This window comes from Pelophylax lessonae, assembly GCF_965119305.1.
Source record: "Pelophylax lessonae genome assembly, chromosome: 4".
Lineage (NCBI taxonomy): Eukaryota > Metazoa > Chordata > Amphibia > Anura > Ranidae > Pelophylax > Pelophylax lessonae.
The window spans coordinates 677107640-677129508 of NC_138771.1; the positions used below are offsets into that span (position 1 = coordinate 677107640).

At 55.1% G+C, this 21869-nt stretch overlaps 1 protein-coding gene across 1 annotated transcript; it reads right to left on the minus strand.

Moving 5' to 3' along the window:
- Positions 1 to 3916: 3916 nt before the first annotated feature.
- Positions 3917 to 20779, minus strand: TP53 (tumor protein p53). The gene is made up of 10 exons (XM_082255619.1): positions 20671 to 20779; positions 19198 to 19243; positions 18762 to 18935; positions 11347 to 11533; positions 7035 to 7144; positions 6155 to 6264; positions 5389 to 5510; positions 5061 to 5140; positions 4904 to 4989; positions 3917 to 4045 (listed from the first exon to the last, which is right to left on the minus strand). Exons 1-10 carry the CDS (start codon positions 20739 to 20741, stop codon positions 3958 to 3960), a joined length of 1074 nt encoding a protein of 357 aa, XP_082111745.1. The 5' UTR covers positions 20742 to 20779; the 3' UTR covers positions 3917 to 3957.
- Positions 20780 to 21869: the final 1090 nt, after the last annotated feature.

The window sequence follows — 21869 nt, forward strand, 5'->3', positions numbered from 1 at the left end:
TGTTTATGAATAAATTGAACAAGGTTGGTCCCAGGACTGAGCCTTGGGGGACCCCACTTACCACCTCAGACCAGTCTGAGTATGCGCTGTTTATTAACACCCTTTGGACACGCCCTTTTAGCCAGTTCCGTATCCAAGAGCAAACCCTGCTGTCAATACCTGCCGACCTTATTTAATAAATTAAGCGCTTGTGGGGAACTGTATCAAACGCCTTAGCGAAATCCAAGTACACCACATCCACTGGTCTCCCCCTATCTAGCTCACGGCTCACCTCCTCGTAGAATGCTAAGAGATTGGTTTGACAAGAACGCCCATTTGTAAACCCGTGCCGATTACTGCTGATGATGTTGTTGTCTTTAGCAAACTCTACGATATAGTCCCTTATCATCCCCTCCAGAAGTTTACATACTATTGATGTCAGACTGACAGGCCTATAATTTCCCGGGATATGCCTCTGACCCTTTTTGAATATCGGAATCACGTTAGCTTTCTTCCAATCCCCTGGTACATCTCCTGTCCTAATACTGTCAGCAAAGATCAGGAACAGTGGTCTGGATATAACCTTACTGAGTTCCTTGAGTACTCTCGGGTGTACGCCATCCGGGCCTGGTGATTTGTTTGTGTTAATTTTATGCAGCCTTTCCCTGATTTCACCCTCTGTTAGCCATAGTGGCAAGTCCTGTGTATTACTACTAACCATACAGTCATGGTCAGTGTACCCCATACAGTCATGGTCAGTGTACCCCTCCTTTTCCTGTGTAAAGACTGATGAGAAAAAAGCATTCAGCACGGTTGCTTTTTCAGTGTCCTCTGTAACCATCCTCCCATCATCATTAATTATGTGTGCAATATGCTCTGCCCTAGTTTTTTTTTGCTGTTGATATATTTAAAGAATTTCTTTGGGTTTTTTTTACTATCCTCCGCTATTTGTCTCTCAAAGTTGATTTTAGCCATTTTAATTTCGTGTTTACACTTCTTATTTGCCTCCTTGTATTGCTGGAAGGCCGATACTGTGCCCTCTGATTTATATTTCTTGAAGGCCATTTTTTTCCCCCTAATAAGTTTAACGCTACGGTTTAGCCAGCCAGGTTTGGCTTTGTCTCTTCTAAATTAATTTCCCATAGGAATGCACTGCGAGATGCCTTTTTTTAATATGTTCCTAAAGCATTCCCATTTTTCCTCTGTGGTCAGGGATCCCAGGGTTTGGTCCCAGTTTACCCTTTCCATCAATGAGTACAATTTTGGAAAGTCTGCCCTTCTGAAATTTAGGGTTCTTATGTTCCCCACTTGCCTTGTTATATTGTTATTTACACTAAATGTGATCATCCTGTGATCGCTAGAGCCCAGGTTGTCCTGGACTCCTACCTCCGAGATTAGGTCTGGGTCATTAGTGATCAATAGAGCCAGAACTGCATTTTCTCTAGTAGGAGAATCCACCAACTGTGACATGTAATTATCCTGTAAGGTTTCCGTGAATAGACAGGCCTTCTGTGAGTGTGTAGTCCCCTCATCCCAGTCAATGTCGGGATAATTGAAGTCCCCCAATATGATGACTGATCCCAGTTTTGCCACTTTACCCAACAGTGATATAAATTCCAGCTCTACCTCCTCCCCTTGTTTAGGTGGCCTATAGCAAACCCCCACAATTACTTTTCCCTTTTCTCCTTCCCTATGGAGTTCTACCCACACGGAATCTAACTCCATACTCATCCCTTCCGTAATGTCACTCCTCTCTATCACCCTTACATTATTCTTGACATAGAGACATACCCCTCCCCCTCTTTTTCCTACCCTGTCCTTCCGGTACACTGAATACCCTTGGATATTGGCCAGCCAGTCATGTGAGGGGTCGAACCAAGTTTCTGTTATTCCCACAAGGTCTATGTCCTCCTCATGTACTAACATTTCCAACTCATCCATTTTATTAGCTAGGCTCCTGGCATTAGCATATACCCCTCTTAGTTTTACAGAAGTTAAACGCGATTGGTGGTTATGTTTATTCCTGATTGGTCTGAGGTTCTCCCACACAGACCTATCGATTGACGTTGTGGACCTACTGTCGCTGCTGACCCTACAACTGCCTTCAGTCCTTTGCTCCCTCCTGACTGATTCTACTTCTGAGCCCTCCCCCCCGTCTCCTAGTTTAAAAGCCCCTCCAACTTGGTGGCCATCTTTCTCCCCAAAAGAGCTGTACCGTCCCCATTAAGGTGCAGCCCATCCTTACTAAAGAGCCGGTAGCTGACCGAGAAGTCAGCCCAGTTCTCCAGGAACCCAAACCCCTCCTTCCTACACCAATTCCTCAGCCACTTGTTAAGTTCCCTAATCTCCTTCTGCCTCTCTTGTGTGGCTCGAGGTACCGGCAGTATTTCAGAGAAAACCACCTTGGAGGTCCTTTTCCTCAATCTATTACCTAAGTCCCTGAAATCGTTCTTAAGGATCCTCCACCTACCTTTAACTTGGTCATTAGTGCCCACATGCACCATGACCACTGGGTCATCCCCAGCCCCGCCCAATAATCTGTCTACCCGATCCGCGATGTGCCGAACTCGAGCGCCCAGTAAACATACTGTCCGGCTACTGCGATCTTTTCGACAGATTACCCTCTCTGTTCTCTTGATGATTGAGTCCCCACTAACATAACCTGTCTAACCTTTCCTGAGTCTCAGCCCCCCTTCTTCCTGGAGCCGCCACTCCCCTGGCAGCTGGGGGGAGGGCGCATGCTCCAGCACTGCCACCCCTGAGTTGATATCCCCCTCAACCTGCAACTTGGCAAATTTGTTAGGGTGTACCAACTCAGGACTGGCCTCCCTGACCCCTCATCCCTCTACCCTTCCTAACGGTCACCCAACTGCCTACCTCTGATGCCTGCGTCTCCTCTACTCCTCCCTCCTCTATGCCAGCCCCTGCCAGCGCATGATGGGTAATGTCCAAGCTCCTTTCCAGGTTGTTGATGCTACAACCTGGGTAAAATTACCTGGGTTCCTGGGACCAGCTTGGGGGGGGGGGGGGCTAGCAGCATGCCCTGGTCCAACCATGATACTATTCCCTGGGTTCCTGAGACCAGCTTGGGGGCTGCCAGCATTCCCTGGTCTAAAAGACTATTACTAAGGTTCCTGAGACCAGCCAGGAGGTATAGTGGCATTTCCCTGATCTCCAAAACCAGCTAAGGGTGCCAGCAGCATTCCCCCTCCCACCTTTATCCCAATCTCAGAGACTAGTCAGCAGCATTCCCCCTCCCACCTTTATCCCAATCTCAGAGACCAGTCAGCAGCATTCCCCCTCCCACCTTTATCCCAATCTCAGAGACCAGTCAGCAGCATTCCCCCTCCCACCTTTATCCCAATCTCAGAGACCAGTCAGCAGCATTCCCCCTCCCACCCTTATCCCAATCTCAGAGACCAGTCAGCAGCATTCCCCCTCCCACCTTTATCCCAATCTCAGAGACCAGTCAGCAGCATTCCCCCTCCCACCTTTATCCCAATCTCAGAGACCAGTCAGCAGCATTCCCCCTCCCACCCTTATCCCAATCTCAGAGACCAGTCAGCAGCATTCCCCCTCCCACCTTTATCCCAATCTCAGAGACCAGTCAGCAGCATTCCCCCTCCCACCTTTATCCCAATCTCAGAGACCAGTCAGCAGCTATCAGTGGTTTCCAGGTCAATACGTAGAAGGGACCTGCACTGCCCCCCACCTCTATACTCCATGCCTCCCTCTAATTTTCCAGTCACGGAGTCCGGAAACACGGCAGTTTGTATCGGGAACCTCCAGACACAGAATTCCACAGCAGAAAAATTAACGGAAAATTTTTATTAAAAAAAACATCTTATGGCAGTGACCGTTAGAAATGTGGGGGGGGGGGGGGGGGGGGGTATGATTAGGATAAAGCGATAAGGATAGGGGAAGGGATTACAAAAAAATTTTAGCGAGACATATTGGCCTCTTCCTTGGGCCTCATCCTCATTCCGAGTCCAGCTCATCCTTCACTAGCAGTTTCTTCCCTTTCTTGGGTTTTATTTCGTCCCGACATTTGCGGCATTTTATTGACCTGCGGGGGCAAACGGCGGTCAGAAGACCTTACTAGACAAACAGACATCTGTGCTCCTCAAGTAATGCTTTTCTACATGGTGACCACCTCCCCAGAAACTTGGGCGGGCAAACTGTGGAGCCCCACCTCCCCAGATCCCGGGCGGCCAAACTGTGGAGCCCCACCTCCCCAGATCCCCGGCCAAACTGTGGTGCCCCACCTCCCCAGAAACTGGGGTGGCCAAACTGTGGAGCCCCACCTCCCTAGATCCCGAGCGGCCAAATTGTGGAGCCCCGCCTCCCCAGATCCCGGGCGGCCAAACTGTGGAGCCCCCACCTCCCTAGGCAGCAACACTGTGGAGCCCTTCCTTCCCAGATCCCAGCGGTCCAAACTGCGGAGCCCCACCTCCCCAGATCCCAGCGGTCCAAACAGCGGAGCCCCACCTCCCCAGATCCCAGCGGTCCAAACAGCGGAGCCCCACTTCCCCAGTTCCCAGCGGTCCAAACAGCGGAGCCCCACTTCCCCAGTTCCCAGCGGGCCAACCTGCAGAGCCCCACCTCCCCAGATCCCAGTGGCCACCTCCCCAGATGCTGGCAGCCACCTGTGGTGCTACCTCCCCAGACCCCAAAGTATGGAGCCCCACCTCCCAAGATCCTGGCGGCCACCTGTGGGTTGCGCCACCTCCCCAGACTCAGTAGCTACAGGGTGGATGACTGCTGCAGCCCACCCTAAGCATGTACCTGACACCGCGCTCCCCAATTTCCTTCCACATGCGCACAGAGGAACACACTCGTCTCCTCGTGTCGCTCCCACTTATAAGCCAAGCTCAGAGGCGCCCCTCTTTATCTCTTCACTTTATTACAGAGTGGGATAACTTACAGTTTCTGGGGTTCAGTTCTGTGTTCCTGAAATTCCAGGGCGTCATTCAGCTTCTTTAACATTTCATAGCGTTCACGTCCTCGGATCTGGAGGAGGAAATTAGGCAGTCAAGAGGAGCAACAAGATGGGGGAGGAGCCAAAGGAAGCATGGCATTACCTGGAGGGTGAAGACTTCCTCCTCGTTGGCGAGCCGTTTTTTGGGAATTAGGTCATCTGACACCTGAGGCTTGGGAATGGCTGGAAGGAGGAGGAACACAAGGTCATTATAGCAAACTCCTCCCCTCATAACTTAAACGCCTCCCCTGGGGGATTAAAGTGAATTCCTGTACCCCCCCCAGTAACTCAAAACACTCCTCTTACCTGGAAAGTCAGAATTCCCGCAGCCCCATGCTGATGAAGCTGAGGAGCACTGCACTCAGATTAGTATACTCATCAGCCAATCCTCACTGGCCCCTCCCCTGTTCCCCGCCCCTGCAGAGTCTCACCTCTTTTACCGCTGCCCTTCAGCTCCTTCTTCTTGGTGAAGTTCTCCTCCTCTGTTCGGCGGTCTCTGCCGGGGCAGGCGCACACACGGACCTCAAAGCAGCGTCGGCCCAGGAGGACACCCCTGGAAGACATGGAGGGATCAAATAGGGGCAGAGAGGAGGATGACCCCCATCATAACTGAACCCCAGGAGAACCCCTAAATAAAACAGGAATACATAACGTGGGGGCATCTATCTGCTAAACCATTTGCGTTCAGCCAGTTCTGTGATCCAGGGGGTGGGGGGAATGACACCACTGTTCACAGCCTGCAGCTACCCCTATTGTCTCCTCAACTGATCACAGGAAAGTAAGTGACCATCATACCAAGACCCCCTCATGGAAGATACCTGAACCCTTCCACCTTTAGGGCCCGAAACATGTTACAGCAGCAGTTAGGATGTGCAGTGTAAGGAAAGACACTAAGATCGATCAAACCCCAACATAGCACACAGCTCTGGAACCAGCAAGAGGAGAGCCAAGACTGTTCCTGGGGAAAATGCTGCCCTTTTCCCCCTCCAGTGCAGGAGCCAAGGTCTGCAGTCCTCTGCAGTGATCTTCTGCTCATTCCATTCACCAGAGCAGTGATAATCAGCACCCGAAGGAGCCAGGAGCAGCACTTTCTCCAGGAAGGTCAGCATTTCAGTCTGGTAGACAGGTCCTCTTTCGGAGTCGGTCACATGTCTATCCCAACGGGATTTTCGATTGGCTCCCAAACACGATACTTACTCCTTGGACTCCAGGGTGATGATGGTCATGATGGGACGGCGGTTCATACCCCCCATGCAGGAACTATTACACATGTAGTTCAGGAGGATGGCTGTACACTGGGACCCAACCTAGATTGGAGAGCACAGGAGAGATCACTGAGAAATCCCCACACACCAGCCACCCCCCCCCCTCCCCCAATACCTCCAAAACTATTCCGCTCTCACCCAATATGGCACCTGGAGGGAACCCAGAGCACAGGAGGGGGTCACCGAGTATTCCACACATCTCCCCACCCCCAATACCTCCCCAACCATTCCCCTCTCACCCAATATGGCACCTGGAGGGAACCCAGAGCACAGGAGGGGGTCACCGAGTATTCCACACATCTCCCCCCCCCCCCACCCCCAATACCTCCCCAACCATTCCCTTCTCCCCCAATATGGTACCTGGAGGAACCCAGAGCACAGGAGGGGGTCACCGAGTATTCCACACATCTCTACCCACCCCCAATACCTCCCAAACCATTCCCCTCTTGCCCAATATGGCACCTGTAGGAACCCAGAACACAGGAGAGGTCACTGAGTATTCCACACATCTCCCCCTCCCCCCTATACCTCCCCAACCAGTCCCTTATCCACCAATATCGCACCTAGAGGAACCAAGAGCACAGGAGAGGTGACCAAGGGTTCCACACACCTGCCCAACCATTCCCCTCTCCCCCAATATGGCATCAGGAACCCAGAGCACAGGAGAGGTCACTGAGGTTTCTCCCCTCCTCCCACCCCCAATACCTACCCCACCACCACAATATGGCACCTGGAACCCAGAACACAAGAGAGGCCACCGGGGATTCCACCCCCCACCCCAATACCTCCATCACAATATGGCCCCTGCTTACCTGCGGCTCCTCATAAGGTACGCACACACTATGACGCCCATTAACATCCTCCGCGTACTGTGCCATGGAGTTCCCTTCAACACGGATCAGGTGACTTCGAGGGGCGAACTCTAAAAAAAAAAAAAAAAAAAAAATCCTTGATTCAGAGGAAGTCCTGTGACCTGGCCTTACAAATCTGGGGATCGGTCCTGTGATCTATGGACAACCCAATCAGCTCCTTGTATCCAATTCCTAGCCTGAACTAAGAGCTGGATGCTGATTGGCGGCACATTTTCCAGACCAAAGGCAAGTGGTAAAGAAAGAACTTCCCGTAAAATCCAATTGTTGGGGCTCAGTGAGGGACACCGGAGTTCAGAAAGTCAGTTTAGGACCAAGAAACAGAAACAATGTGTTTGAGTCTAGTATAAGCCCATCCTCCTCCCAGCATGCCTTGCTTTTGGGGCAAAGATACCATCAGCTTCCTATTCTCCATCACTTGAGGGACACAAATTCAAAGGCTGTGGAGATGTCCAAATCAGTGCCCCAGGAGAGGAGGGAAACCGCATCGAACAAGACACACAAAGAGCAGAAATTGGGAAGAGCCACCTGAAGGACTTCACACCTCGAGGTGACATCAGATAAGGCCAACATCCACCTGATAAAACCTCGACATCCATCTGAATGGAACACTAGGTGGAAAGCTTTGCACAAAACGGTAGCTTGATGCTGAAAAACACAAAAAGATCGGGTGGAGCGCGCCAAGGCAGGAGAAGATGGAACCCAAACATTAGGACCACGGGCTTGAATGTCTGAGCCAACGAGAAATAGCAAAAGGATGGTTCTTCCATACAAAGACCACCAAAGGCATTCAGGTTTATAGCAAAACCTACATCCAGACCATGGAGGGGATCTTCTGATGAGCTGGACAGAAGAAGTGGAGGACAACGTTCTGGCTTCGGTGAATGGCCAAAACCACCCGAGGCTGGAGAGCAGTTCTTGGCCTCAACACCACCTTGTCCTCGAGTAAGACCAGAATGGGTTCTTTACAGGACAGAGCCGTCAGCTCAGACACTTCTATCACGGCAACTAAAAACCCAAACCTGAGTGAGTGTGGAGGGGGGGGGGGGGGGGGGCGCAATCTCCAAGAGGTTCAAAAGGCTTTTTTTGTAGCATTGACAGAACCAAATTCAGATCCCGCAAATTCACGCAGGAGCGAACAGAGGTAGTCAACCTATAAAAATAAAACCTCAACAGGAAGCCAGCACTCTCCAAACTGTGGCCAATCGCTCTCCTCTTTTGGGCCCAGGGGGCAGAATGCCTCCCAACGACAGCATCCAGGAGGCAGAATGCCTCCCAACGACAGCATCCAGGGGGAAGAATGCCTCCCAACGACAGCATCCAGGGGGAAGAATGCCTCCCAACGACAGCATCCAGGGGGAAGAATGCCTCCCAACGACAGCATCCAGGGGGAAGAATGCCTCCCAACGACAGCATCCAGGGGGAAGAATGCCTCCCAACGACAGCATCCAGGGGGGAAGAATGCCTCCCAACGACAGCATCCAGGGGGGAAGAATGCCTCCCAACGACAGCATCCAGGGGGGAAGAATGCCTCCCAACGACAGCATCCAGGGGGGGAAGAATGCCTCCCACCGACGCCATCCAGGGGGGAAGAATGCCTCCCACCGACGCCATCCAGGGGGGAAGAATGCCTCCCACCGACGCCATCCAGGGGGGAAGAATGCCTCCCACCGACGCCATCCAGGGGGGAAGAATGCCTCCCACCGACGCCATCCAGGGGGGAAGAATGCCTCCCACCGACGCCATCCAGGGGGGAAGAATGCCTCCCACCGACGCCATCCAGGGGGGAAGAATGCCTCCCACCGACGCCATCCAGGGGGGAAGAATGCCTCCCACCGACGCCATCCAGGGGGGAAGAATGCCTCCCACCGACGCCATCCAGGGGGGAAGAATGCCTCCCACCGACGCCATCCAGGGGGGGAGAATGCCTCCCACCGACGCCATCCAGGGGGGGAAGAATGCCTCCCACCGACGCCATCCAGGGGGGAAGAATGCCTCCCACCGACGCCATCCAGGGGGGAAGAATGCCTCCCACCGACGCCATCCAGGGGGGAAGAATGCCTCCCACCGACGCCATCCAGGGGGGAAGAATGCCTCCCACCGACGCCATCCAGGGGGGAAGAATGCCTCCCACCGACGCCATCCAGGGGGGAAGAATGCCTCCCACCGACGCCATCCAGGGGGGAAGAATGCCTCCCACCGACGCCATCCAGGGGGGAAGAATGCCTCCCACCGACGCCATCCAGGGGGGAAGAATGCCTCCCACCGACGCCATCCAGGGGGGAAGAATGCCTCCCACCGACGCCATCCAGGGGGGAAGAATGCCTCCCACCGACGCCATCCAGGGGGGAAGAATGCCTCCCACCGACGCCATCCAGGGGGGAAGAATGCCTCCCACCGACGCCATCCAGGGGGGAAGAATGCCTCCCACCGACGCCATCCAGGGGGGAAGAATGCCTCCCACCGACGCCATCCAGGGGGGAAGAATGCCTCCCACCGACGCCATCCAGGGGGGAAGAATGCCTCCCACCGACGCCATCCAGGGGGGAAGAATGCCTCCCACCGACGCCATCCAGGGGGGAAGAATGCCTCCCACCGACGCCATCCAGGGGGGAAGAATGCCTCCCACCGACGCCATCCAGGGGGGAAGAATGCCTCCCACCGACGCCATCCAGGAGGGAAGAATGCCTCCCACCGACGCCATCCAGGGGGGAAGAATGCCTCCCACCGACGCCATCCAGGGGGGAAGAATGCCTCCCATCGACGCCATCCAGGGGGAAGAATGCCTCCCACTGACGCCATCCAGAGGGGAAGAATGCCTCCCACCGACGCCATCCAGGGGGGAAGAATGCCTCCCACCGACGCCATCCAGGGGAAAGAATTCCTCCCACCGACGCCATCCAGGGGAAAGAATTCCTCCCACCGACGCCATCCAGGGGAAAGAATTCCTCCCACCGACGCCATCCAGGGGAAAGAATTCCTCCCACTAGTTCTAGGAGTCTCCCATGCCCTGACTCTTGCCTCCGCTGCCCACTTGTATATGAAAACTATTGGTTGCTAGGCCCACCTAGCATCCTAACAACCAATCAGGTGCAGGGAGAACCCGGCAGCCTCTAGTGCTGCACTTTCCAGCTTCCGCCTAAGAACGGAACTGGCTGCTCTCCTGACCAGGAGTCTGTCCCTCCTATGCCTTGTCATGACCATCCATCTAGCCAGCCGCCTGTTACTGAGAAGAGCACAGCTAGAACGGTCATCAAATCCTGAGGATAGGGCAGAGATTCAGCTGCGGGGCAGAGGAGGGGAGAGCTCTGGGGGGGGGGGGGGGGGGAGTTTACATGAGGAGACCCCAGCCTGATATGACCAGAGTGCATAAAAGTAGCACATCCCCCACCTCTGCTGCATCTTCCTATCCAGTCTACGAGCGGAGTGCCTATCACATTGGGGGCTGCACTCTTCTTCCGGAGATTTCCCTCTGGAGAAATCCACTTATCTGGAAGCAATGCACTTCTTTCCGATTGCTAGTCTCCTGCCCCAGGTCCGCAGTCTCTGACCGTCTCCTGGCCCCAGGTCCGCAGTCTCTGACCGTCTCCTGGCCCCAGGTCCGCAGTCTCTGACCGTCTCCTGGCCCAAGGTCCGCAGTCTCTGACCGTCTCCTGGCCCAAGGTCCGCAGTCTCTGACCGTCTCCTGGCCCAAGGTCCGCAGTCTCTGACCTCTGATGACTTGAAATACACTTTTTATGTTCATCTATTAAGTTGGAAGAGTGTTTAAATAAAATTGGGTGCACTGAAGGACTCGGTGGGATGACCCACTTGGGAATGTTGGTATTCATCCCAGGAAGGGGGGAGCAGACCTAAAGCTGTGTAAAGGGGCCCCAAAATTTGACGGGGTGCCCTGGGTGTAGGTTTGTCTGTCAACGACTTGGGAGAGGAAACAGATGGAGTCTCAGTGGTGAGAATGTTAGAGGCTGCATGAAGATGGAGAAACCCGCTTTTGGCCTTACTGGTCAACAACCAAAAATGTGCCATTTAGTCCATGAAATCCTACATGCATCAAATATTAACTACCCACCTATAACTTACCCCATGGAGCACTTGTACAATACCCAACCCCCACCCCCGAAAAGAGAGCAGCTGCCACCTGCAGATCACGTATCGGAAAGTATGATGAAACTTCCATCCCAACGACACTCCGACTGCTCCACTCCGCCATTAGAGACAATGTAGAAGAAACCCCGCCCCTTCTGGGGTCACTTACCATCACCCGGCTCCACGGATCTCTCATGATGAGGGCATCGCTTCACCACCTCTGCCATGTGCTCCGATTTCTTGTACACCGCCACAGCACGGAGCACGGAACCGCTGGGGGGCGGGGCCTGAACGTGGATCAGAACTGGGCAGGTCTTCGCAGATTGGCAGAACAGCTTGTTCAGGTCTGGGGAGTACTGCAAACAGGATGGGGGAGGGGTGAGCCAACAGGGCCCTGGACCAAACTCAGGGTGTATCAACCCCCCCCCCCGACATTAGACGTGTCCACTTACCAAACTCAGCCCCCACCCACCCCCACCCCAGATCACATCTATCAATCACAGACACAGATCCCCCCCCCCAATAACATTGGGGACCCACCTTACAGCCCCCATCACACCGGGGACCCACCTACCCCTCTTCCCCCATCACACCGGGGACCCACCTACCCCATCACACCGGGGACCCACCTACCCCATCACACCGGGGACCCACCTACCCCATCACACCGGGGACCCACCTACCCCATCACACCGGGGACCCACCTACCCCATCACACCGGGGACCCACCTACCCCATCACACCGGGGACCCACCTACCCCATCACACCGGGGACCCACCTACCCCATCACACCGGGGACCCACCTACCCCATCACACCGGGGACCCACCTACCCCATCACACCGGGGACCCACCTACCCCTCTTCCCCATCACACCGGGGACCCACCTACCCCTCTTCCCCATCACACCAAGGACCCACCTACCCCTCTTCCCCCATCACTTTGGGGACCCACCTACCCCTCTTCCCCCATCACTTTGGGGACCCACCTACCCCTCTTCCCCCATCACACTGGGGACCCACCTACCCCTCTTCCCCCATCACACCGGGGACCCACCTACCCCTCTTCCCCCATCACACCGGGGACCCACCTACCCCTCTTCCCCCATCACACCGGGGACCCACCTACCCCTCTTCCCCCATCACACCGGGGACCCACCTACCCCTCTTCCCCCATCACACCGGGGACCCACCTACCCCTCTTCCCCCATCACACCGGGAACCCACCTACCCCTCTTCCCCCATCACACCGGGAACCCACCTACCCCTCTTCCCCCATCACACCGGGGACCCACCTACCCCTCTTCCCCCATCACACCGGGGACCCACCTACCCCTCTTCCCCCATCACACCGGGGACCCACCTACCCCTCTTCCCCATCACACCGGGAACCCACCTACCCCTCATCACACCGGGAACCCACCTACCCCTCATCACACCGGGAACCCACCTACCCCTCATCACACTGGGAAACCACCTACCCCTCATCCCCCCATCACACCGGGAACCCACCTACCCCTCATCCCCCCATCACACCGGGAACCCACCTACCCCTCATCCCCCATCACACCGGGAACCCACCTACCCCTCTTCCCCCATCACACCAAGGACTCACCCCTCATCCCCCATCACACTGGGGACCCACCTATCCCTTGTAACAGATCCCCAATACTCCGGCTGAGTATATCCGTTGCAAGTCTCCCAAATCCCAAGTGATGCGATTACAGCTCCTGGTTCCCCAAATATCAGCCTAGACTTGATGAAATGGAAATCTAATCTCTTTAATCCTGGCTCATTGGCCCACTTTTATACAATACAGAGACACAATAAACAGGCCCATGACACTCCCATAAACACACCAGGTCAGGCGAGCCTGATTACATTATGTTTCCTGTACACAATTTCATCTGCATATGATAATTAACCTGAGCTGAACAGAAATTAATATGTGAATGGGAATCCAGACTCCGACAATGTTATAATGAACATGCTAATTAACTCAGCACTGCGACATGCTAACTCAGCACCGCAACAGGGCTAAAACAAAGTACATTACATATTATCCTAAGTATAAACACAGAGCGCCTTATTATACAGACAATAGCAGGAGACCCCAGCAGCAGACTGTCCGTCTTCTACACTGAAGTACTTGGAATCCACATCTAAGCAATGCTTTGGATTATTCAGGAGTCACAGACCTCATGGCAACGGTCTACAATAGTCTAGGAGGCAAAGCTCATACAATGTTCTATCATTCGGATACAGTGGAAATCATGTATCATGGATTTGAGGGATATAATGGATAAATATTACTGACAAATTTGAAGTAATTAAAACCATATTCTCTGTGTCTATGAAGTAGTTGTCCATCAATTTCTCTCGGTCACCCAGGGCCCCTAGCATACACCTCACAAAGAGTAGTGTTCCCTTAAAAGCCAGGGCCCCATAGTCAGTAGGCTAGCCTCCGCACTCATCTAGGAGCCCGTGGCGAACATCCAAGCAAAGGGGCATTTGTCCCATATCTTTCCCCTCCTGTGGAGACCAACCAGACCACCAACCAGTTTGGGTCTGTATTAGTCAGGTTTCTTTTCCCAAACTGTGGCTGCTCCAGAGGGCCTTCTGCCCAAGGTTCCAGTTTAACTATATGGGGTCTTCCTGGGCAGGGCACCAACTATAATCCACTCCGGAGGCATCCCGTTGTTGCTGGAGAAGGGCGCAGTTCTCCCATCTCAGGCATACACAGAGCCCTTGGGGAGGGAAACAGATGGCACCGTATCCCAGACTCTCGCTCTGCTGAATGGGCAAAATCGGGGGGGCTAGGGCTCCCATACCAGGGGCCGACTGCTCAGCAACCCTATTGGGTTGGTGCAGAGACCTTGTCCTATCTGTACCATGCACTCCAATTGCCCTGTCTCCTGATAACCGGTACTGCCGCTGTGGAGAGGAATCGGTTGTCTCCTCTCCCTTTAACCCGTATTGCCGCTGGGGAGAGAGACTGGTTGTCTCTATTCCCTTTAGATCCTGCTGCCGCTGGGGAGTCGGACCGAATGTCTCGGCTCCAGGTAACACTGGCTGGTGCTGAGTAGTTGGACCAACCGTCTCCTCTGCCTTTAACCCACATTACCGCTGGGGAGAGAGACTGGTTGGCTCCTCTCCCTTTAGATCCTGCTGCCGCTGGGGAGTCGGACCGACTGTCTCGGCTCCAGGTAACACTGGCTGGTGCTGAGTAGTTGGACCGACCGTCTCCTCTCCTTGGGATGCTTGCTGCTGCTGAGGGACCTAAAATCTCTTCTCCCAGAGTTACCCAGCCTCTACCTTGCTTTGAATCAAGGGCCTGCTGCCAGGATCAAGTCTGGTAGGTGTTGGTAGTCCTGTTCCAAGTTAACCAGGTGGGTGAGGTCTGGTCCCAGCTCAATAGCTCCTGGGCGTTCCTTTGCCGGTAGTAATAAATAGCCCAGAACCTCGACTCAATAGGCCTGCCAAAATCATCATCCGCCTCTATGGCCTTCCACAACAGGCCGGGGTCATCATAGCCCTCAATCTATGGCTAAATGCCATCTGCCAACCAAGTGTCTCTCTGAACTGCGTACCACCATAGTGCCCGGTACGAGCCGTCCATCATCATCTCTTTCTGGACCAGGAACTCAAGATGCCTTACCCACGCCGTCAAGGGTTGCCCTCCAAGGAACAACATCCGTTGGCTCACTTGTTCCTGCCAGCGGTGCGCTGTACTTGGAAGCTTCTATTTCCGCCGAAGCGGTGCTACCTCCATGGACTCCTGCCAGAGTCCGCATATATTCTCTCCAGGACACCTCGCCCTTGGCTGAAATAGGGCCCTGTCCCTGTGCCAGTATGTCTTCTAGTCTCCACTGGAACTCCACCTCATATGGGGACATTTCCCGGGGGAGGGGCTAGCTCACTCCATCTCCCGAGTTCCTCTTTAGACCCAGATGGTGCTGGGCTCATTGCATGGCTGGTTTGGATCCATTCGAGATTAGAATCCCACCACTTGCCACCAATGTAACAAATCCCCAATACTTCGGCTGAGTATATCGTTATTAGTCTCCCAAACCCCAAGGGATGCAGTGAGTACAGCTCCCAGCTCCCCAATCAGCCTAGACTTGATGAAGGGTAAAACAAAATCTCTTCAATCCAGGCTCAATGGCCCACCTATACAATACAGAGACACAAACACGCCCATGACACTCCCATAAACACACCAGGCTAGGGTTGCCTGATTACATTATCATATGCAGATAAAATTGTATACAGAAACATAATTAACCTGAGATAATTAACTACCCATCTGGACAGAAACAATATTTGAATGGGAATCCAGACCCAATGTTATCATTAACATGCTAATTAACTCAGCACCGCAACAAGCCTAAAACAAAGTACATTACACATTATACTAAGTATAAACACAGAACACCTTCATAAACAGACAATAGCAGAAGACCCCAGCAGCAGACTGTCCATCTCCTACAATGAAGGACATGGAATCCACATCTAAGCAATGCTTTGATTATTCAGGAGTCACAGACTTCATGGCAACGGTCTACAATAGTCTATGAGGCAAAGCTCATACAATGTTCTATCATTCAGATACAGTGAAATGGTGTCCTTTAAGTATTTATGCATCATTTTCTCGGTCACCCTGAGCCTCTAGCATACACCTCACAAAGAGTTCCCTTAAAAGCCAGGACCCAGTCAGTAGCCTAGCCTGCACGCTCTTCCAGGAGCCAGTGGCGAATGTCCAGGCAAAGGTGCATTCGTCACACCCCTCATCCCCCCTCACCCCGTGGAGCCGCCTACCCCTCATCCCCCCTCACCCCGGGGAGCCGCCTACCCCTCATCCCCCCTCACCCCGGGGAGCCGCCTACCCCTCATCCCCCCTCACCCCGGGAAGCCGCCTACCCCTCATCCCCCATCACACCGGGGAACCACCTACCCCTCATCCCCCATCACACCGGGGAACCACCTACCCCTCATCCCCCATCACATCGGGGAACCACCTACCCCTCATCCCCCATCACACCGGGGAACCACCTACCCCTCATCCCCCATCACACCGGGGAACCACCTACCCCTCATCCCCCATCACACCGGGGAGCCACCTACCCCTCATCCCCCATCACACCGGGGAGCCACCTACCCCTCATCCCCCATTCCACCGGGGAGCCACCCAACCCTCATCTCCCATCACACCGGAGACCCACCTACCCCTCGTCTCCCATCACACCGGAGACCCACCTACCCCTCGTCTCCCATCACACCGGGGAGCCACCTACCCCTCATCTCCCATCACACCGGGGAACCACCTACCCCTCATCTCCCATCACACCGGGGAGCCGCCTACCCTTCATCCCCCATCCCACCAGGGATCCACCCAACCCTCATCTCCCATCACACCGTGGACCTATCCAACCCCCCCATCTCCTATCACACCGGGGACCCACCTACCCCTCATCCCCCATCCCACCTACCACTCTTCCCACCGGGAACCCACCTACCCCTCATCCTCCATCCCACCGGGAACCCACCTACCCCTCATCCCCCATCCCACCGGGAACCCACCTACCCCTCATCCCCCATCCCACCAGGGACCCACCTACCCCTCGTCCCCCATCCCACCGGGAACCCACCTACCTCTCGTCCCCCATCCCACCGGGAACCCACCTACCACTCATCCACCTTCCCCCCCCCCCCCCCCCGGGAACCCACCTACCACTCATCCCCCTTCCCACCGGGAACCCACCTACCCCTCATCCCCCATCCCACCGGGAACCCACCTACCCCTCATCCCCCATCCCACCGGGAACCCACCTACCCCTCAACCCCCATCCCACCGGGAACCCACCTACCCCTCAACCCCCATCCCACCGGGAACCCACCTACCCCTCAACCCCCATCCCACCGGGAACCCACCTACCCCTCAACCCCCATCCCACCGGGAACCCACCTACCACTCAACCCCCATCACACCGGGAACCCACCTACCACTCTTCCCACCGGGAACCCACCTACCCCTCAACCCCCATCCCACCGGGAACCCACCTACCCCTCAACCCCCATCCCACCGGGAACCCACCTACCACTCAACCCCCATCACACCAGGAACCCACCCACCACTCATCCCACCGGGAACCCACCTACCCCTCATCCCCCATCCCACCGGGAACCCACCTACCCCTCATCCCCCATCCCACCAGGGACCCACCTACCCCTCGTCCCCCATCCCACCGGGAACCCACCTACCTCTCGTCCCCCATCCCACCGGGAACCCACCTACCACTCATCCACCTTCCCCCCCCCCCCCCGGGAACCCACCTACCACTCATCCCCCTTCCCACCGGGAACCCACCTACCCCTCATCCCCCATCCCACCGGGAACCCACCTACCCCTCATCCCCCATCCCACCGGGAACCCACCTACCCCTCAACCCCCATCCCACCGGGAACCCACCTACCCCTCAACCCCCATCCCACCGGGAACCCACCTAACACTCAACCCCCATCACACCGGGAACCCACCTACCACTCTTCCCACCGGGAACCCACCTACCCCTCAACCCCCATCCCACCGGGAACCCACCTACCCCTCAACCCCCATCCCACCGGGAACCCACCTACCACTCAACCCCCATCACACCAGGAACCCACCCACCACTCATCCCACCGGGAACCCACCTACCCCTCATCCTCCATCCCACCGGGAACCCACCTACCTCTCGTCCCCCATCCCACCGGGAACCCACCTACCACTCATCCACCTTCCCCCCCCCCCCCCGGGAACCCACCTACCACTTATCCCCCTTCCCACCGGGAACCCACCTACCACTCATCCCCCTTCCCACCAGGGACCCACCTACCACTCATCACACAGGAAGGAGACCACCTCCCTCACCCCCCCCAGATACCATCACAGGACATCTCTCTCCAACACATGGGACTCTGCCACCCCCTTCCCAAACCAAAAAAAAGAAAGGACCCCCCCCCCCCTATAAAAGCTATCACACAGGGGACCCCCTTTTCCCAAACATACCTCATCACACAGGAGACCCTTCACCGCTTCCATCCAGCTTCTGACTGCATCATGTTACAGGATGGCTGCAGAGCATCACTTCTCCAGAGACATTCTGCAGAGCATCACTTCCTGGGGAGATCCTGCAGAACATCTCTCCTGACTGGCTGAATCTCGGGGTACCCACCCCCCACAGGAGGAGAGCTCCTTTCCTGGACAGTGCTGCAACTACTCCGCTCTCTGCTCTCTTCTATGAGGAGTGAGGAGGAGGAGCAGGAGGAGCTGCACACACCAGGATCCTGACTAGTCTGGGCATGTTCAGCACGGGGCCCGTCCTGTGTCTCATCCTCAGCATGGGCCCCGTCCATCACTCCCAGTCCGGGGCCCGTCCTGTCCATCACTCCCAGCACGGGGCCCCTCCCGTCCCTCACCCCCAGCACAGGGGCCCCTCCCGTCCCTCACCCCCAGCACAGGGGCCCCTCCCGTCCCTCACCCCCAGCACAGGGGCCCCTCCCGTCCCTCACCCCCAGCACAGGGGCCCCTCCCTGACACACGTACCGTACAGGTGACAGACTTGGCAGTCCCATTCTGCTCGAACTCCAGCTCCAGGTGGTGGTACCCGGGGTAATCCTCGGTGGAGGGGACGGCAGTGGATGGTGGGGGGGTGAAGGTACTGGTGACCCCGCCCTCCTGTAAGGTGGTCATAGTGGGGGGCAGGGGGTAAATCAAATCCTGAGAATGGAGAAAAGAGACGAGCGATGACAATGAGGACGATGGAAACGAACGCAACAATAGAAAACATGCGAGAAATTAGCGACGCTCCCCCCTCCCCCACCCCGAGAACCACCCAGGAAACCCCATACATGGCAGGAGACACCTGAGAACCAGGCGAGTGATGGGGGACACAGAGCGTGTGTGGGGGGGGGGGGTGACACAGAGCGTGTGGGGGGGGATACAGAGCGGGGGTGGGGGGACACAGAGCGGGGTCACTTACTGGAAATCCCTCCTCTGGACAATTAACTGTCTGTATGGCCGGCAACCTGGAAGAAGAAAGAAATCATCATCTGTTCCAAACTAATACATCACTACAATGCTCCGCCCCTTCTAGGGTGACAAGGCTGACCCGCCTCCTGCAGGGTGACACTGGTGTAATAGGTTTCTTAGCAGTGGTGTAATGGGGGGTCAGCAGTGTATTGGGGGTGTCAGCAACGGGGCAACAGTGGTGTATGGGGGGTATCAGCAGTGGGGTGACAGTGGTGTATTGGGGGTGTCAGCAGTGGGGTGACAGTGGTGTAATGGGGTTTCAGTGGTTTATTGGGGGGTGTCAGCAGCGGGCGACGGTTTATGGGGGGTATCAGCAGTGGGGTGACAGTAGTGTAATGGGGTGTCAGCAGCGGGGCAACAGTGGTGTAATGGGGTGTCAGTGGTGTATTGAGGGTGTCAGCAGCGGGCGACGGTGGTGTATGGGGGGTATCAGCCGTGGGGTGACAGTGGTGTATTGGGGGTGACAGCAGCGGGGTGTCAGTGGTGTATTGGGGGTGACAGCAGTGGGGTGACAGTGGTGTAATGGGGTGTCAGCAGCGGGGTGTCAGTGGTGTATTGGGGGTGACAGCAGTGGGGTGTCAGTGGTGTATTGGGGGTGACAGCAGTGGGGTGTCAGTGGTGTATTGGGGGTGACAGCAGTGGGGTGTCAGTGGTGTATTGGGGGTGACAGCAGTGCGGTGACAGTGGTGTATTGGGGGTGACAGCAGTGGGGTGACAGTGGTGTATTGGGGGTGACAGCAGCGGGGTGTCAGTGGTGTATTGGGGGTGACAGCAGTGGGGTGTCAGTGGTGTATTGGGGGTGACAGCAGTGCGGTGACAGTGGTGTATTGGGGGTGACAGCAGTGGGGTGTCAGTGGTGTATTGGGGGTGACAGCAGTGGGGTGTCAGTGGTGTATTGGGGGTGACAGCAGTGGGGTGTCAGTGGTGTATTGGGGGTGACAGCAGTGGGGTGTCAGTGGTGTATTGGGGGTGACAGCAGTGGGGTGACAGTGGTGTATTGGGGGTGACAGCAGTGGGGTGTCAGTGGTGTATTGGGGTGACAGCAGCGGGGCAACGGTGGTGTAATGGGGTGTCAGCAGCGGGCGACGGTGGTGTATGGGGGGTATCAGCAGTGGGGTGACAGTGGTGTATGGGGGGTATCAGCAGTGGGGTGACAGTGGTGTATGGGGGGTGTCAGCAGCGGGGCAACAGTGGTGTATGGGGGGTATCAGCAATGGGGTGTCAGTGATGTATTGGGGGTGACAGCAGTGGGGTGTCAGCGAGGTGACAGTGGTGTAATGGGGTGACAGCAGTGGGGTGTCAGCGGTGGGGTGTAATGGGGGTGTAATGGGGTGACAGCAGTGGGGTGTAATGGGGTGACAGCAGTGGGGTGTATTGGGGTGTCAGCGGGGTGTATTGGGGTGTCATTAGCGGGGACACTTACAGACTCCAGAGGTCCTCGAAGGTCTCCTGGCTGAGTGGGGGCTCCATACCGTTATCACTGGGAGGATCCATCAGATGATATCTGGGGGGAGGGGAGAAGAGAGAAAAGTCACACCCTGTACAGGAGATATGGGGGAGGGGGAGGAAATGGGGGGGGGGGGGGGAGATAAATAGAATTCAGCCCAATGGTCCCCTAACCTTTTGGCACCGGGGACCGATTTCATGGCAGCCAATTATCCCAGGGACTGGAAGGGTTGGGGGATGGAAGTCTGTCCCCTCCCCCTATAATCCTGTATTCATATTATCTGTCCCCTCCCCCTATAATCCTGTATTCATATTATCTGTCCCCTCCCCCTATAATCCTGTATTCATATTATCTGTCCCCTCCCCCTATAATCCTGTATTCATATTATCTGTCCCCTCCCCCTCCTATAATCCTGTATTCATATTATCTGTCCCCTCCCCCTATAATCCTGTATTCATATTATCTGTCCCCTCCCCCTATAATCCTGTATTCATATTATCTGTCCCCTCCCCCTCCTATAATCCTGTATTCATATTATCTGTCCCTCCCCTATAATCCTGTATTCATATTATCTGTCCCCTCCCCCTCCTATAATCCTGTATTCATATTATCTGTCCCCTCCCCCTATAATCCTGTATTCATATTATCTGTCCCCTCCCCCTATAATCCTGTATTCATATTATCTGTCCCCTCCCCCTATAATCCTGTATTCATATTATCTGTCCCCTCCCCCTATAATCCTGTATTCATATTATCTGTCCCCTCCCCCTCCTATAATCCTGTATTCATATTATCTGTCCCCTCCTCCCCCTATAATCCTGTATTCATATTATCTGTCCCCTCCTCCCCCTATAATCCTGTATTCATATTATCTGTCCCCTCCCCCTATAATCCTGTATTCATATTATCTGTCCCCTCCCCCTATAATCCTGTATTCATATTATCTGTCCCCTCCCCCTATAATCCTGTATTCATATTATCTGTCCCCTCCCCTCCTATAATCCTGTATTCATATTATCTGTCCCCTCCCCCTATAATCCTGTATTCATATTATCTGTCCCCTCCCCCTATAATCCTGTATTCATATTATCTGTCCCCTCCCCTCCTATAATCCTGTATTCATATTATCTGTCCCCTCCCCCTATAATCCTGTATTCATATTATCTGTCCCCTCC